The sequence below is a fragment of the Salmo trutta genome, chromosome 20, assembly GCF_901001165.1.
Source record: "Salmo trutta chromosome 20, fSalTru1.1, whole genome shotgun sequence".
Classification (NCBI taxonomy): Eukaryota; Metazoa; Chordata; class Actinopteri; order Salmoniformes; family Salmonidae; genus Salmo; species Salmo trutta.
In genome coordinates this window covers 49,847-67,244 of record NC_042976.1, presented here as the reverse complement: position 1 = coordinate 67,244, position 17,398 = coordinate 49,847, and the positions used below count along the sequence as shown (strand labels likewise).

Here is a 17,398-nt window from a genome sequence, read left to right as displayed (position 1 = left end):
ATCTGATTCGATGAAAGATGGAGTTGAATTTGTCTGTCTGCCCATAATTTCATTTAAAGTACTTATAATTTTTTTCAAACCTTCTTTATATCATTGATCTTGGCTTCATAATACAGTTTCTTCTTCTTTTTGTTGAGTTTAGTCACATAATTTCTCAGTTTGCAATAAGTCAGCCAATCAGATGTGCAGCCAGACTTATTAGCCACTCCTTTTGCCCTATGGAGCCTTAACAGTTCTGTCAATTGCTTAACAGGTTCACGTTTATTAATAATTGGAAGAAGCAATTTTATAAATTCATCAAGTGCAGCGTCTGGATGCTCCTCATTAATCACATCAGACCAACACATATTTTTAACAGAATCCACATGAGTCACATCAAAATCTTTGTATGCTCTATTATACACTATTTGATCAACTTGCAAACTCACTTTTGAGGAAACTGTCTTTCAATGTTTTGGTACTACTATTGGAGAGCCCTTATTTGTCTACACCCATTTAGCATTGTTCACACCCTCTCAAGACTTAGCCCCACCCATCTCTTTACGGGTTGATCTGAGCATTCTGTACTAACTTGCCAGCTACTTCCAGACATCTAAGAGAGAGAGAACAGCTCACTGAACATTACTCGCCCTATCGCTCTATCTGTAGTTTCGCGTTCAGAGCGCACACTGGATGCTCTGGCCAATGAGTAGGGTTGTTCCGAAAGCTCTGACCTCACAACTACAGTCAAGCACCCAAGCTAATTGGCTAACATTGGCTAGCTACTTCCAGACACATAATGAGAGAACACTCCAATTCTGACCATTTTACTCGTCCTAGCAGAGCTGTATTTTTTTCATGTTATCCAAAGCGTTGGTGACTGTAACTGTGCTGCTGGCAACAATATAATTATGCTTTGTTGTCGACGTTTACTGACACCGGACATATTCAACGGGTATTGAGCGTTCAAAGATTAATCAGTTATTCTGCGCTCTGGCACACTAAGACGAGAGTCTTTTGTTAAGAAATGTAGTTAGATAGCTAGCTAGGTAAACAATGAATCCCAACTCAGCCAGCTAACGTTAGCAAGCTAGCTAACAGTACACTTTAACTTTAACTGGACGGGTCTTCTGTCTGATGCCATGCATGGTTGGACGGGTCTCCTGTCTGATGCCATGCATGGTTGCCTTAGTTTGACGATGTAATCCAGACTGTTTTTTTTCTCCATCTCCTTAGCTATCATACTCGAATTCAACAGATTTCAAAACTCTGTCCTCCAGAAAGTGGAGAGCAAACACATAACGTTAGCTAGCAAGCCAGCCAGCTAACGTTAGCTAGCTAACAGTACACTTTAACTTGACATTAGGTTTATGCAGTATTACTACACAATCTAAAAAAAAAAGCAGCGTTAGAGACGATTATCTAGACATACTGACCAGCTCCAATAGACAGACGCGTGCTATATGGTGGACCAATCCAAACTCATCTCTCGGCATGTCCAGCCCACTCATTATCTCAGCCAATCATGGCTAGTGGGAAGGTTGCTCACTTTTTCTGTGGCTAAACCAAGTAGGCTCGTAATTTAACAATTTTATTCATATTTACAGATGGCACACAGGTTTGATGTTAAGGCACATGAAAGTTCACATGTTCGAGAAGGCATTTCTACCCCAAAAAAACGCATTTTAATTTAAACATTTTTTTATGTTCAAACAGCTCCCCTGTGAAGTCGTGACTTGCGACATACGCCTAGTTTCCTGAATCAGGTCACATATTGTGATCACTGCATCCAATGGGTACGGATACAGCTTTAGAACAAAGTTCTACAGTATTAGTAAAAATGTGATTGATACATGTGGATGATCTTGTTCCTGTAGTGTTTGTAAACACCCTGGTAGGTTGATTAATAACCTGAACCAGATTACAGGCACTGGTTACAGTGAGAAGCTTCCTCTTGAGCGAAATGCTTGATGAAAACCAGTCAATATTCAGGTCCCAAAGAAAGTAGACCTCTCTGTTTACATTACATACACTATCAAGCATTTCACACACATTATTTAGATACTGACTGTTAGCACTTGGTGGCCCATAGCAACACCCCAAAAGAAAAGGCTTTAGATGTGAACCTGCAACCACAACACTTCAGTAATACTTGACATAAGATCTTCTCTAAGCATTTCCAGAGATATTGCTCTGGCTAAATACGGCAAACCTTCCCCATAACCATTCCTGTCTCTTCTATAGATGTTATATCCTTGTATTGCTACTGCTGTATCATCAAATGAATGATCTAAGTGAGTCTCAGAAACGGCTAATATATGAATGTTATCTGATGTTAGCAAGTTATTGATTTCATGAACCTTATTTCTAAGGCTAAATATATTAATATGGGCTATTTTCAACCCTTTCCTGGGTAGCTTATCAGAGTTAGACTTAACACTGAAAAGAACAAACAAAGCAAGAGAAAAAAATATACATTCAGCAGTCCATTAATCAGTTGGTGTCTGTAAGTGTGTGTGTGTGCCGCGGAGTTGAAGCTATGAACCCATAGACTTGGCTCTCTCATCCATTCCAGGCTTCTGGGCGGGAGGGTGGACAATGAGCCTGTCATAACGGATGTAAGCAATGTCCCCACGCAGCTTTTATGGCTGAGATCAGTTCTTTCCTCTTCAGCTTCAGGCTCGTCCTTTTTCAGGAAGATATATGTTCCTCTCAAGTTCTTGGCTCTTTCCAGAACAGCTACCTGGTCCTTCAACCTCAGGAACTTGACCACTATCGGCCTGGGCCTGTCAGCTGGGCCGGTGGTGGGTTTTCCAGTCCTGTAGGCACGTTCCACCTCAATCTTCCTGTGGTCCATTTCCCTCACTTTGTCCTCAACCATGTTGTTCTCCCTTGAACTCTCTCAATGACTTACAGATTGCTGTCATCTTGCTGTTCTCCTGTTTCAACTCATTGAGCTGACCCTGGGAGAACTGCAAACTGTTCTTCAGGTCCTGGACCTTTCTGGTCAGGTCGTCCATTCTTTTATTAGTTGAATCCACCAGTATTTGGACAAAACACTTGAAGCTATTTTCTTGTTTGTAACAACTGCTTGTAGAATTCTTTTTGTTTGTTTAAAAGATCCTTCATGTGTGATAGAGAGACACCACTGTCCTCAACGGTACTCCCGCCGGCTTTGGTCTTTGACATGGTAGCAACGTGGGTTACACTGTTACTCCTCGCAGTTCCAGACAGGGCAGGTCACAGGGAAGATGGAAAATAACAAACAGCAGGGAACTAGATAGCCACAAACCCGGGACAATCCCCAGTCCCATCCACAATGGCTAACCGCGTTGCGGGCTGCGTTCAAACCGTCAAGACAACCCCGCTAGCTGGGGATAGCTGCTACGCCAAATAGCTCCTCAGACCTGGCCTTGGTCTGCAGGATCACTGGACAGAGACTAGCAGTCCCAGCAACTGATGCCAACTGCGTCGCAGGATCCTAACTTAAAAAGAAAGGCTGTCTTTTGAAGTGGATGGAAGCATTGTGATTGTTGCCTTTTTGTTTCAGGTAAAAGTAGTCAAGTTCTCCTACATGTGGACCATCAATAACTTCAGTTTCTGTAGAGAGGAGATGGGGGAGGTTTTAAAGAGTTCCACCTTCTCCTCTGGACCCAACGACAAGATGAAATGGTAAACTTTATTAACATTTACTGTATTAATACTGTCATCAATTCATTATAACTTGCTTATAAAATGCTTGTAGTCAGGAGAAAGAGTATCATCTTGATCTCAACAGTTGTTTCTTTGTGAATAACGACTAGAGTAATACAGCCTCCGCTGAACTAATATTCTGTTTTGTTCCTCCTCTGTTTCCTGCCCAGGTGTCTGAGAGTCAATCCAAAAGGACTGGATGATGAAAGCAAAGATTATCTGTCGTTGTATTTACTTCTTGTTAGTTGTCCAAAAAGTGAAGTCAGAGCAAAGTTCAAGTTTTCCTTATTGAACACTAAAAGAGAAGAGACTAAAGCTATGGGTTAGTAACAGACATAACTGTTAATTTATGGAAATCATCATTCAAATAACATACTATTTACTTGTATTCTCCTAGTTAGAGTCTTATAGACACAAACTAAGTGTGTTTTGGATTCTTCCTCCTCCCGGCAGAAAGCCAAAGAGCCTATCGGTTTGTCCAGGGGAAGGACTGGGGCTTCAAAAAGTTTATTAGAAGAGATTTCCTGCTTGATGAAGCCAATGGGCTGTTACCTGATGACAAACTCACCCTGTTTTGTGAGGTAAGACATTTACATTTGAGTCATTTAGCAGACACTTATACAGAGCGACTTACGGTTAGTGCGTTCATCTTCAGATAGCTAGGTGGGACAAACACACATCACAGTCATAGTAAGGAGAGTCAGAGATGGTAAGGGGGGAAAGATACTCTTTGAAGAGGTAGGGTTTTAGATGTTTTCAGAAGATGGGCAGGGACTCTTCTGTCCCAGCTTTAGGGGGAAGATGGACAGGGTCTCTGCTGTCCTAGCTTCAGGGGGAAGATGGGCAGGGACTCTGCTGTCCTAGTTTCAGGGGGAAGATGGACAGGGTCTCTGCTGTCCTAGCCTTAGGGGAAGATGGACAGGGTCTCTGCTGTCCTGGCTTCAGGGGGGAAGATGGACAGGGTCTCTGCTGTCCTAGTTTCAGGGGGGAGATGGACAGGGACTCTGCTGTCCTAGCTTTAGGGGGAAGATGGACAGGGACTCTGCTGTCCTAGTTTCAGGGGGAGATGGACAGGGACTCTGCTGTCCTAGCTTCAGGGTGAAGATGGACAGGGACTCAGCTGTCCTAGCTTCAGGGGGGAAGATGGGCAGGGACTCTTCTGTCCTAGCTTCAGGGTGAGGATGGACAGGGACTCTGCTGTCCTAGCTTCAGGGGAAAGATGGACAGGGACTCTGCTGTCCTAGCTTTAGGGGGAAGATGGGCAGGGACTCTTCTGTCCCAGCTTTAGGGGGAAGATGGACAGGGTCTCTGCTGTCCTAGCTTCAGGGGGAAGATGGGCAGGGACTCTGCTGTCCTAGTTTCAGGGGGAAGATGGACAGGGTCTCTGCTGTCCTAGCTTTAGGGGAAGATGGACAGGTTCTCTGCTGTCCTGGCTTCAGGGGGGAAGATGGACAGGGTCTCTGCTGTCCTAGTTTCAGGGGGGAGATGGACAGGGACTCTGCTGTCCTAGCTTTAGGGGGAAGATGGACAGGGACTCTGCTGTCCTAGTTTCAGGGGGAGATGGACAGGGACTCTGCTGTCCTAGCTTCAGGGTGAAGATGGACAGGGACTCAGCTGTCCTAGCTTCAGGGGGGAAGATGGGCAGGGACTCTTCTGTCCTAGCTTCAGGGTGAAGATGGACAGGGACTCTGCTGTCTAAGCTTCAGGGTGAGGATGGACAGGGACTCTGCTGTCCTAGCTTCAGGGGAAAGATGGACAGGGACTCTGCTGTCCTAGCTTTAGGGGGAAGATGGGCAGGGACTCTTCTGTCCCAGCTTTAGGGGGAAGATGGACAGGGACTCTGCTGTCCTAGCTTCAGGGGGAAGATGGACAGGGTCTCTGCTGTCCTAGCTTCAGGGGGAAGATGGACAGGGACTCTGCTGTCCTAGCTTCAGGGGAAAGATGGACAGGGTCTCTGCTGTCCTAGGTTTAGGGGGAAGATGGACAGGGTCTCTGCTGTCCTAGCTTTAGGGGGAAGATGGACAGGGTCTCTGCTGTCCTAGCTTTAGGGGGAAGATGGACAGGGTCTCTGCTGTCCTAGCTTTAGGGGGAAGATGGACAGGGACTCTGCTGTCCTAGCTTTAGGGGGAAGCTGGTTCCACCATTGTTCTTTGTGTGTGTGTAGGGTGAAGGTATTTAAGATGCTCTTTGACACAGTCTACATGGTATGAGGTCAATTTCACACTGTATGTATTGAATTCAAAATAAAATTAATCGTGAACTTGAAAAATAAAGTTGAGAATGTAAACATTATATTTTCGAGGACAGGTGAAATAATGGATGTGGATATCAAAAACCAAACATTCGAAAGCAAAATGTATAGAATTGTAAACAAAAATAAGACATCAAATGCAAAACCCCAAAACTTGTAAGCAAATAATTTTAAAGCGAGAGCAAAACTCCATGTCAGATGATAAAAAATATACTGCTCAAAAAAATAAAGGGAACACTTAAACAACACATCCTAGATCTGAATGAAATAAATAATCTTATTAAATACTTTTTTCTTTACATAGTTGAATGTGCTGACAACAAAATCACACAAAAATAATCAATGAAAATCCAATTTATCAACCCATGGAGGTCTGGATTTGGAGTCACACTCAAAATTAAAGTGGAAAACCACACTACAGGCTGATCCAACTTTGATGTAATGTCCTTAAAACAAGTCAAAATAAGGCTCAGTAGTGTGTGTGGCCTCCACGTACCTGTATGACCTCCCTACAACGCCTGGGCATGCTCCTGATGAGGTGGAGGATGGTCTCCTGAGGGATCTCCTCCCAGACCTGGACTAAAGCATCCGCCAACTCCTGGACAGTCTGTGGTGCAACGTGGCGTTGGTGGATGGAGCGAGACATGATGTCCCAGATGTGCTCAATTGGATTCAGGTCTGGGGAACGGGCGGGCCAGTCCATACCATCAATGCCTTCCTCTTGCAGGAACTGCTGACACACTCCAGCCACATGAGGTCTAGCATTGTCTTGCATTAGGAGGAACCCAGGGCCAACCGCACCAGCCTCTGGTCTCACAAGGGCCTGAGGTACCTAATGGCAGTCAGGCTACCTCTGGCGAGCACATGGAGAAAGAAATGCCACCCCACACCATGAGTGACCCACCGCCAAACCGGTCATGCTAGAGGATGTTGCAGGCAGCAGAACGTTCTCCACGGCGTCTCCAGACTCTGTCACGTCTGTCACGTGCTCAGTGTGAACCTGCTTTCATCTGTGAAGAGCACAGGGCGCCAGTGGCTAATTTGCCAATCTTGGTGTTCTCTGGCAAATGCCAAACGTCCTGCACGGTGTTGGGCTGTAAGCACAACCCCCACCTGTGGACGTCGGGCCCTCATACCACCCTCATGGAGTCTGTTTCTGACCGTTTGAGCAGACACATGCACATTTGTGGCCTGCTGGAGGTCATTTTGCAGGGCTCTGGCAGTGCTTCTCCTGCTCCTCCTTGCACAAAGGTAGTGGTCCTGCTGCTGGGTTGTTGCCCTCCTACGGCCTCCTCCACGTCTCCTGATGTACTGGCCTGTCTCCTGGTAGCGCCTCCATGCTCTGGACACTACGCTGACAGACACAGCAAACCTTCTTGCCACAGATCGCGTTGATGTGCCATCCTGGATGAGCTGCACTACCTGAGCCACTTGTGTGGGTTGTAGACTCCGTCTCATGCTACCACTAGAGTGAAAGCACCGCCAGCATTCAAAAGTGACCAAAACATCAGCCAGGAAGCATAGGAACTGAGAAGTGGTCTGTGGTCTCCACCTGCAGAACCACTCCTTTATTGGGGGTGTCTTGCTAATTGCCTATAATTTCCACCTGTTGTCTATTCCATTTGCACAACAGCATGTGAAATTTATTGTCAATCAGTGTTGCTTCCTAAGTGGACAGTTTGATTTCACAGAAGTGTGATTGACTTGGAGTTACATTGTGTTGTTTAAGTGTTCCCTTTATTTTTTTGAGCAGTGTATATATTTCAAAACGAATGCAAAAATAGTTTTTGGTTAAACTTTCCTTGCAAACAAACCTATTGAATAAATTTTGCCTACGCTCTTGCCTGCATGCACTACCTTTTGCTTACGCTACTCATATCTTTGCTTTCGATGTCTGTTTCTTTGTTTTCACTGCCAGTCTGTTTGAGTTTTGGCATTATTTTTACGTGAAGGGCGGGGTTTAGAGGGAGGCGTAGACAATGAGTCTCCATTGGTCCACTAGTTTTGGAGTGACGGTTTGTCTTTACCCAATCAAGGAACATGATAGACAGGCTTTTTTTCTATTGCCTACTTAAATAGACGGTTTTAGCTAACGTACTTCAAAATTGTCAGTCACGGGTCAATAATGTACGGATATTAGAACCATGTCTATCTAATACATTTAATGACAAACCATCTAACTACTTAGGTAAGCCTATGAATTGCCTGTTGCACAACGTTCGGCACAAGTGTATGGCGAAACAGTTACCAACACCTGCGCCGAATGTTGTGCAACAGGTAATTCATAAGGTTTGATTTGATTTGAAGCTGATAGGTCAAATATACTGTTTAGGTTCTCTACTGCCAAGTTTACACCTTCACTATTACAGTGGCATTTTCTTGTCCAAGAAGTCTAAAAGGGATAGAATTTGTTGTTGCCTAATAGTTTTTTTGGTAGGTTTCCACACTACTTTCCTTTCATCTATAGCATTTCTTAATATTATTCAGTTCCTTTGGCTTTGATGCCTCATGGCTGAGCATAGCTCTGTTCAAGAAATTGATGATAAAAATATGTTTTGTTAGACTTCAGTGCAGCTTTTTACATTATCGATCATAGTCTGCTGCTGGAAAAACGTATGTGTTTTGGCTTTATAATCCCCTGTTATATTATGGATAAAGAGTTACCTGTCTAACAGAACACAGAGGGGGTTCTTTAATGGAAGCCTCTCCAACATAATCTAGGTAGTATCAGGAATTCCCCAGGGCAGCTGTCTAGGCCCATTACTTTTTAAAATCTTTACTAATGACATGCCACTGGCTTTGAGTACAGCCAGCTACTACAGCGACTGAAATTACTGCAACACTTAACAAAGATTTGCAGTTAGTTTCAGAGTGGGTGGCAAGGAATCAGTTAGTCCGAAATATTTCTAAAACTAAAAGCATTTGAGACAAATCATTCACAAAACCTCAATCTTGTAATGAATAATGTGGAAATTGAGCAAGTTGAAGAGATTAAACTGCTTGCTGTAACCCTGGATTGTAAACTGTCATGGTCAAAACATATTGATACAACAGTAGCTAAGATGGGAAGAAGTCTGTCCATAATAAAGCATTACTCTGCCTTCTTAACAACACTATCAACAAGGCAGGTCCTACAGGCCCTAGTTTCTACCTTCTTAACAACACTATCAACAAGGCAGGTCCTACAGGCCCTAGTTTCTACCTTCTTAACAACACTATCAACAAGGCAGGTCCTACAGGCCCTAGTTTTGTCGCACCTAGACAACTGTTCAGTCGTGTGGTCAGGTGCCACAAAAAGGGACTTAGGAAAATTGCAATTGGCTCAGAACAAGGCAGCACAGCTGGCCCTTGGATGTACACAGAGAGCTAATATTAATATGCATGCCAACCTATCCTGGCTCAAAGTGAAGGAGAGATTGACTTCATCACTACTTGTATTTATGAGAGGTATTGACGTGTTGAATGCACAGAGCTGTCTGAACTACTGGCACACAGCTCGGACACCCATGCATACCCCACAAGACATGCCACCAGAGGTCTCTTCACAGTCCCCAAGTCCAGAACAGACTATGGGAGGCACACAGTACTACATAGAGCCATGACTACATGGAACTCTATTCCACATCAAGTAAGTGACGCAAACAGTAGAATCAGATAAAAACTGATTAAAAAAAAACACCTGGAACAGCGGGGACTGTTAAGCAACTCAAACATAGCCAATGACACATGCATACACACACACGATAACATATGCACTATACCCACACGTACACATGGATTCAGTACTGTAGATATGTGGTAGTGGTGGAGTTGGGGCATGAGGGCACACAGTGTGTTTTGAAATCTGTGAATGTATTGTAATGTTTTTAAAATTGTATAAACTGCCTTAATTTTGCTGGACCACAGGAAGAGTAGCTGCTTCCTTGGCAGGAACTAATGGGGATCCATAATAAACCCCAGGAAGAGTAGCTGTTGCCTCGGCAGGAACTAATGGGGATCCATAATAAACCACAGGAAGAGTAGCTGCTTCCTTGGCAGGAACTAATGGGGATCCATAATAAACCCCAGGAAGAGTAGCTGCTGCCTTGACAGGAACTAATGGGGATCCATAATAAACCCCAGGAAGAGTAGCTGCTGCCTTGGCAGGAACTAATGGGGATCCATAATAAACCCCAGGAAGAGTAGCTGCTGCCTTGGCAGGAACTAATGGGGATTCATAATAAACCCCAGGAAGAGTAGCTGCTGCCTTGGCAGGAACTAATGGGGATCCATAATAAACCACAGGAAGAATTGATTTTTTATTGAACCTTTACTTAACAAGGCAATTTAGTTAAAAACAATTCTTATTTACGATGACGGCCTACACCGGCCAAACCCTAACCCGGACGACGCTGGGCCAATTGTGCGCCGCTCCTATGTGACTCTAAATCACGGCCGGTTGTGATACAGCCTGGAATCGAACCCTCTGGCACTGAGATGCAATTCCTTAGACCGCTGCGCCACTCGGGAGCCCCCCCTAATGGGGATCCATAATAAATACAAATACAAAAGTAGACTGTGATTTTGCTGTGATCTGATATCAGTGGGCTGACTGTGAACGCTCTGAGAGACTGGGTTGAGGTCCGTGATAAAGTAGTCTACTGATGAGCTATAGGTGTACCTACTGTAGGAGTCCCCTCGAAGCCTACCATTGAGCACTATGTACAGTTGAAGTCGGAAGTTTACATTCACTTAGGTTGGAGTCATTAAAACTCCTTTTTCAACCACTCCACAAATTTCTTGTTAAACTATAGTTTTGGCAAGTCAGTTAGGACATCTACTTTGTGCATGACACAAGTAACAAACTATAGTTTTGGCAAGTCGGTTAGGACATCCACTGTGTGCATGACACTAGTCATTTTTCCAACAATTGTTTACATACAGATTATTTCACTTATAATTCACTGTATCACAATTCTGTATACTTCTGGCCCCTCTTTGGACACTGTGTTAACTAACCTCCAGACGAGCTTCAATGCCATACAACTCTCCTTCCGTGGCCTCCAACTGCTCTTAAAACGCAAGGAAAACTAAATGCATGCTATTCAATCGATCGCTGCCCGCACCTGCTCACCCGTCCAGCATCACTACTCTGGATGGCTCTGACTTTGAATACGTGGACAACTACAAATACCTAGGTGTCTGGTTTGACTGTAAACTCTCCTTCCAGACTCACATTAAGCATCTCCAATCCAAAATTAAATCTAGAATCGGCTTCCTATATCGCAACAAAGCATCCTTCACTCATGCTGCCAAATATACCCTCGTAAAACTGACCATCCTACCAATCCTTGACTTCAGTGATGTCATCTATAAAATATCCTCCAACACTCTACTCAGCAAACTGGATGCAGTCTATCACAGTGCCATCCGTTTTGTCACCAAAGCCCCATACACTACCAACCACATCGACCTGTATGCTCTCGTTGGTTGGCCCTCGCTTCATATTCGTCGCCAAACCCACTGGCTCCAGGTCATCTATAAGTCTTTTCTAGGTAAAGCCCCACCTTATCTCAGCTCACTGGTCACCATAGCAGCACCCACCCGTAGCACACGCTCCAGCAGGTATATCTCACTGGTCACCCCCAAAGCCATTTCCTTCTTTGGCCGCCTTTCCTTCCAGTTCTCTACTGCCAATGACTGGAACGAACTGCAAAAATATCTGAAGCTGGAGACTCATATCTCCCTCACTAGCTTTAAGCACCAGCTGTCAGAGCAGCTCACAGATCACTGCACCTGTACATAGCCCATCTGTAAACAGCCCATCTATCTACCTACCTCATCCCAATACTGTATTTATTTATTTATCTTGCTCCTTTGCACCCCAGTATCTCTACTTGGACATTCATCTTCTGCACATCTACCATTCCAGTGTTTAATTGCTATATTGTAATTACTTCGCCACCATGGCCTATTTATTGCCTTAACTTACCTCATTTGCACTCACTGTATATATACTATTTGTTTTCTTTTGTTCTACTGTATTATTGACTGTATGTTTTGTTTATTCCAAGTGTAACTCTGTGTTGTTGTTTGTGTCGAATTGCTATGCTTTATCTTGGCCAGGTCGCGGTTGTAAATGAGAACTTGTTCTCAACTAGCCTACCTGGTTAAATAAAGAGGGGGGGGGGGGGTCCTGCAGGTCCGGGGGGGGGGGGGGGCCCTGCAGGTCCGGCTGGGGGGGTGTCTATTGATCTTTTGCTCCTGTGTGAGGTTATGGGGCCGTGGTTGAGGGTGAAGGTGGGCACTGCTGCCTTGTATAGGTGGGCACTGCTGCCTTGTATAGGTGGGCACTGCTGCCTTGTATAGGTGGGCACTGCTGCCTTGTATAGGTGGGCACTGCTGCCTTGTATAGGTGGGCTCTGCTGCCTTGTATAGGTGGGCACTGCTGCCTTGTATAGGTGGGCACTGCTGCCTTGTATAGGTGGGCTCTGCTGCCTTGTATAGGTGGGCTCTGCTGCCTTGTAAAGGTGGACCTGGTCGTAAGAGCTGTTCAAGTCCGGAGTGGAGTGGTGGGCCAGGTAGACATTAGGTTTTGAGACACAGTCACAGGAAATACTCGCGTTTGGACACTAGAGTTTAGACACTGTGTGTATTATTATGTGGCTGGGTGACCCTAGTTGGTCCTCAGACAGAAGGTCTAGGGCGTGCTGGGTGAACCTAGTTGGTCCTCAGACAGAAGGTCTAGGGCGCGCTGGGTGACCCTAGTTGGTCCTCAGACAGAAGGTCTAGGGTGGGCTGGGTGACCCTAGTTGGTCCTCAGACAGAAGGTCTAGGGCGCGCTGGGTGACCCTAGTTGGTCCTCAGACAGAAGGTCTAGGGCACTGGGTGACCCTAGTTGGTCCTCAGACAGAAGGTCTAGGGGGCACTGGGTGACCCTAGTTGGTCCTCAGACAGAAGGTCTAGGGCGCTGGGTGACCCTAGTTGGTCCTCAGACAGAAGGTCTAGGGTGGGCTGGGTGACCCTAGTTGGTCCTCAGACAGAAGGTCTAGGGCGCTGGGTGACCCTAGTTGGTCCTCAGACAGAAGGTCTAGGGCGCTGGGTGACCCTAGTTGGTCCTCAGACAGAAGGTCTAGGGCGCTGGGTGAACCTAGTTGGTCCTCAGACAGAAGGTCTAGGGGGCGCTGGGTGACCCTAGTTGGTCCTCAGACAGAAGGTCTAGGGTGGGCTGGGTGACCCTAGTTGGTCCTCAGACAGAAGGTCTAGGGCGCTGGGTGACCCTAGTTGGTCCTCAGACAGAAGGTCTAGGGTGGGCTGGGTGACCCTAGTTGGTCCTCAGACAGAAGGTCTAGGGCGCTGGGTGACCCTAGTTGGTCCTCAGACAGAAGGTCTAGGGTGGGCTGGGTGAACCTAGTTGGTCCTCAGACAGAAGGTCTAGGGCGCTGGGTGACCCTAGTTGGTCCTCAGACAGAAGGTCTAGGGTGGGCTGGGTGAACCTAATTGGTCCTCAGACAGAAGGTCTAGGGCGCTGGGTGACCCTAGTTGGTCCTCAGACAGAAGGTCTAGGGTGGGCTGGGTGTTTGGACAACAGAGTTTAGACACACTGTGTTTGGTAAAAAAAAAATGGTATTGTATATGTTTCCCATTTGAGTCCATAAGGTTTACAATCTGTGTCTTGTGTTTGTCCTCAGTGGGTGGGGGGGGGTCAGGAGGGCTATCAGGGGGGCTGACGGGGGGGGGGTCAGGTTAAGGGGGTGTTGTTGTGCTGGACTGTTGTCTGGGTCTGGTTGAGGGGGTGTTGTTGTGTTGTCTGGGTCTGGTTAAGGGGGTGTTGTTGTGCTGGACTGTTGTCTGGGTCTGGTTAAGGGGGTGTTGTTGTGTTGTCTGGGTCTGGTTAAAGGGGTGTTGTTGTGCTGGACTGTTGTCTGGGTCTGGTTAAGGGGGTGTTGTTGTCTGGGTCTGGTTAAGGGGGTGTTGTTGTGCTGGACTGTTGTCTGGGTCTGGTTAAGGGGGTGTTGTTGTGTTGTCTGGGTCTGGTTAAGGGGGTGTTGTTGTGCTGGACTGTTGTCTGGGTCTGGTTGAGGGGGTGTTGTTGTGTTGTCTGGGTCTGGTTAAGGGGGTGTTGTTGTGCTGGACTGTTGTCTGGGTCTGATTAAGGGGGTGTTGTCTGGGTCTGGTTAAGGGGGTGTTGTTGTGTTGTCTGGGTCTGGTTAAGGGGGTGTTGTTGTGCTGGACTGTTGTCTGGTTAAGGGGGTGCTGTTGTGCTGGACTGTTGTCTGGGTCTGGTTAAGGGGGTGTTGTTGTGTTGTCTGGGTCTGGTTAAGGGGGTGTTGTTGTGCTAGACTGTTGTCTGGGTCTGGTTAAGGGAGTGTCATCTGTGGGGTTATATAATGAAGAGGTCTGGTCTGACCCACTCGGGGTGGGGGTATCTTTCTCAAGGGAGAGCTTCTCCTGCTGGGCTAATTCTTTGATTAGGTGAAAGTTCAGCTGAAACTGTTTGGGGTTGGCCTGTACCAATACTGTTCCAGACTTATAGAGATTTATATTAGCTGAGTCCTCGTTGTCTAGTATCCTGAGTTTCCACCCCTCGTTAACACCCCGTCTCTTAACAGAGTGGTAGTGTGGTAATATAGCACTGTGCCATGCCAGGGGATGGTCTGGTTAATATAGCACTGTGCCAGGGGATGGTCTGGTTAATATAGCACTGTGCCATGCCAGGGGATGGTCTGGTTAATATAGCACTGTGCCAGGGGATGGTCTGGTTAATATAGCACTGTGCCAGGGGATGGTCTGGTTAATATAGCACTGTGTCATGCCAGGGGATGGTCTGGTTAATATAGCACTGTGTCATGCCAGGGGATGGTCTGGTTAATATAGCACTGTGCCATGCCAGGGGATGGTCTGGTTAATATAGCACTGTGCCAGGGGATGGTCTGGTTAATATAGCACTGTGCCATGCCAGGGGATGGTCTGGTTAATATAGCACTGTGCCAGGGGATGGACTGGTTAATATAGCACTGTGCCAGGGGATGGTCTGGTTAATATCGCACAGTGTCATGCCATGGGATGGTCTGGTTAATATAGCACTGTGCCAGGGGATGGTTGTGTTAATATAGCACTGTGCCATGCCAGGGGATGGTCTGGTTAATATAGCTCTCTCTCTCTCTCTCTCTCTCTCTCTCTCTCTCTCTCTGGGGTAGTCAACAGAGGGTGTGTTTGTAAATTCAATCTGGAATGCCGGAGTGCGCTCTGGGCGTTCCTAAACTCAGAGCATTGTCAGATTGTCCTTTCATAAATTCAGAGTGTTTTGCTCTCGGAGCGTTCAGAGCGAGCACTGGCCGAGGACGGCATAGTCAAGATGCAGTAGATGGTATAGAGTACAGTATATACATATGAGATGAGTAATGTAGAGTATGTAAACATTGTTTAAAGTGGCTAGTGATACATTTATTACATCCAATTTTTTATTATTAAAGTGGCTAGAGATTTGAGTCAGTATGTTGGCAGCAGCCACTCAATGTTAGTGATGGCTGTTTAACAGTCTGATGGCCTTGAGATAGAAGCTGTTTCTCAGTCTCTCGGTCCCAGCTTTGATGCACCTGTACTGACCTCGCCTTCTGGATGATAGCGGGGTGAACAGGCAGTGGCTCGGGTGGTTGTTGTCCTTGATCTTTTTGGCCTTCCTGTGACAACGGGTGGTGTAGGTGTCCTGGAGGGCAGGTAGTTTGCCCCGGGTGATGCGTTGTGCAGACCTCACTACCCTCTGGAGAGCCTTACGGTTATGGGCGGAGCAGTTGCCGTACCAGGCGGTGATACAGCCCGACAGGATGCTCTCGATTGTGCATCTGTAATAGTTTTTGAGTGTTTTTGGTGACAAGCCACATTTCTTCAGCCTCCTGAGGTTGAAGAGGTGCTGTTGCTCCTTCTTCACTACGCTGTCTGTGTGGGTGGACCATTTCAGTTTGTCTGTGATGTGTACGCCGGGGAACTTAAAACTTTCCACCTTCTCCACTACTGTCTCGTCGATGTGGATAGGGGGCTGCTCCCTCTGCTGTTTCCTGAAGTCCATGATCATCTCCTTTGTTTTGTTGACGTTGAGTGTGAGGTTATTTTCCTGATACCACACTCTGAGAGCCCACACCTCCTCCCTGTAGGCCGTCTCGTCGTTGTTGGTAATCAAGCCTACCACTGTAGTGTCGTCTGCAAACTTGATGATTGAGTTTTAAGGTGTGCATGGCCACACAGTCATGGGTGAACAGGGAGTACAGGAGAGGGCTGAGAACGCACCCTTGTGGGGCCCCAGTGTTGAGGATCAGCGAGGTGGAGATGTTGTTTCCTACCTTCACCACCTGGGGGCGGCCCGTCAGGAAGTCGAAGACCCAGTTGCACAGGGCGGGGTCGAGATCCAGGGTCTCAAGCTTAATGACGAGTTTGGAGGGTACTATGGTGTTAAATGCTGAGCTGTAGTCGATGAACAGCATTCTTACATTGGTATTCCTCTTGTCCAGATGGGATAGGGCAGTGTGCAGTGTGATTGCGTCGTCTGTGGACCTATTGAGGCGGTAAGCAAATTGGAGTGGGTCTAGGGTGTCAGGTAGGAGGTGATATGGTCCTTGACTAGTCTCTCAAAGCACTTCATGATGATGGAAGTGAGTGCTACGGGGCGATAGTCATTTAGCTCAGTTACCTTAGCTTTCTTGGGAACAGGAACAATGGTGGCCCTCTTGAAGCATGTGGGAACCGCAGACTGGGATAAGGATGGATTGAATATGTCTGTAAACACACCAGCCAGCTGGTCTGCGCATGCTCTGAGGACGCGGCTAGGGATGCCGTCTGGGCCGGCAGCCTTGCGAGGGTTAACATGTTTAAATGTTTTACTCACGCTGGCTACAGTGAAGGAGTGCCCGCAGGTTTTGGTAGCGGGCCGTGTCGGTGGCACTGTATTGTCCTTAAAGCGAGTAAAGAGGTTGTTTAGTTTGTCTGGGAGTGTCACATCCTGACCATAGTAAGATGTTATTTTCTATGGTAGAGTAGGTCAGGGCGTGACGGGGTGTTTTTCTATGTTTTGTATTTCTATGTTCATGTTCTAGTTTTGTATTTCTATGTTGGTTTTGTTTGGGATGATCTCCAATTAGAGGCAGCTGGTCTTCGTTGTCTCTAATTGGAGATCATACTTAAGTAGGGTTTTTTTTTCCACCTGGTGTTGAGGGATCTTGTTTTTGCACAGCTCTGTAAAGCCTGCAGAACGTGACGTTCGTTTTCCGTTTGTTTGTTGTTTTGCTTTAGTGTTCTGAGTTAAAATAAATATTTATCATGAGCACTCAACACGCTGCACCTTGGTCTACTCATTACGACGAGCGTCACAGGGAGCAAGACATCATGGTCCACGATGGGGCTGGTTTTCTTTTTGTAATCCGTGATTGACTGTAGACCCTGCCACATTCCTCTCGTGTCTGAGCCGTTGAATTGCGACTCAACTTTGTCTCTATACTGACA

General features: G+C 46.5%; 1 protein-coding gene across 2 annotated transcripts in view; it reads left to right on the top strand.

The window, feature by feature from the left end:
- LOC115155374 (speckle-type POZ protein-like A) overlaps window positions 1-17,398 on the top strand; it is a 96,863-nt gene that overhangs the window by 48,347 nt on the left and 31,118 nt on the right. For both annotated transcript variants that reach the window (XM_029701934.1, XM_029701933.1), the window contains exons 3-5: window positions 3,530-3,651; window positions 3,843-3,994; window positions 4,126-4,253. In XM_029701934.1, coding sequence (XP_029557794.1) covers window positions 3,530-3,651; window positions 3,843-3,994; window positions 4,126-4,253 — 402 coding nt within the window. The remainder of the gene's footprint in view (window positions 1-3,529; window positions 3,652-3,842; window positions 3,995-4,125; window positions 4,254-17,398) is intronic.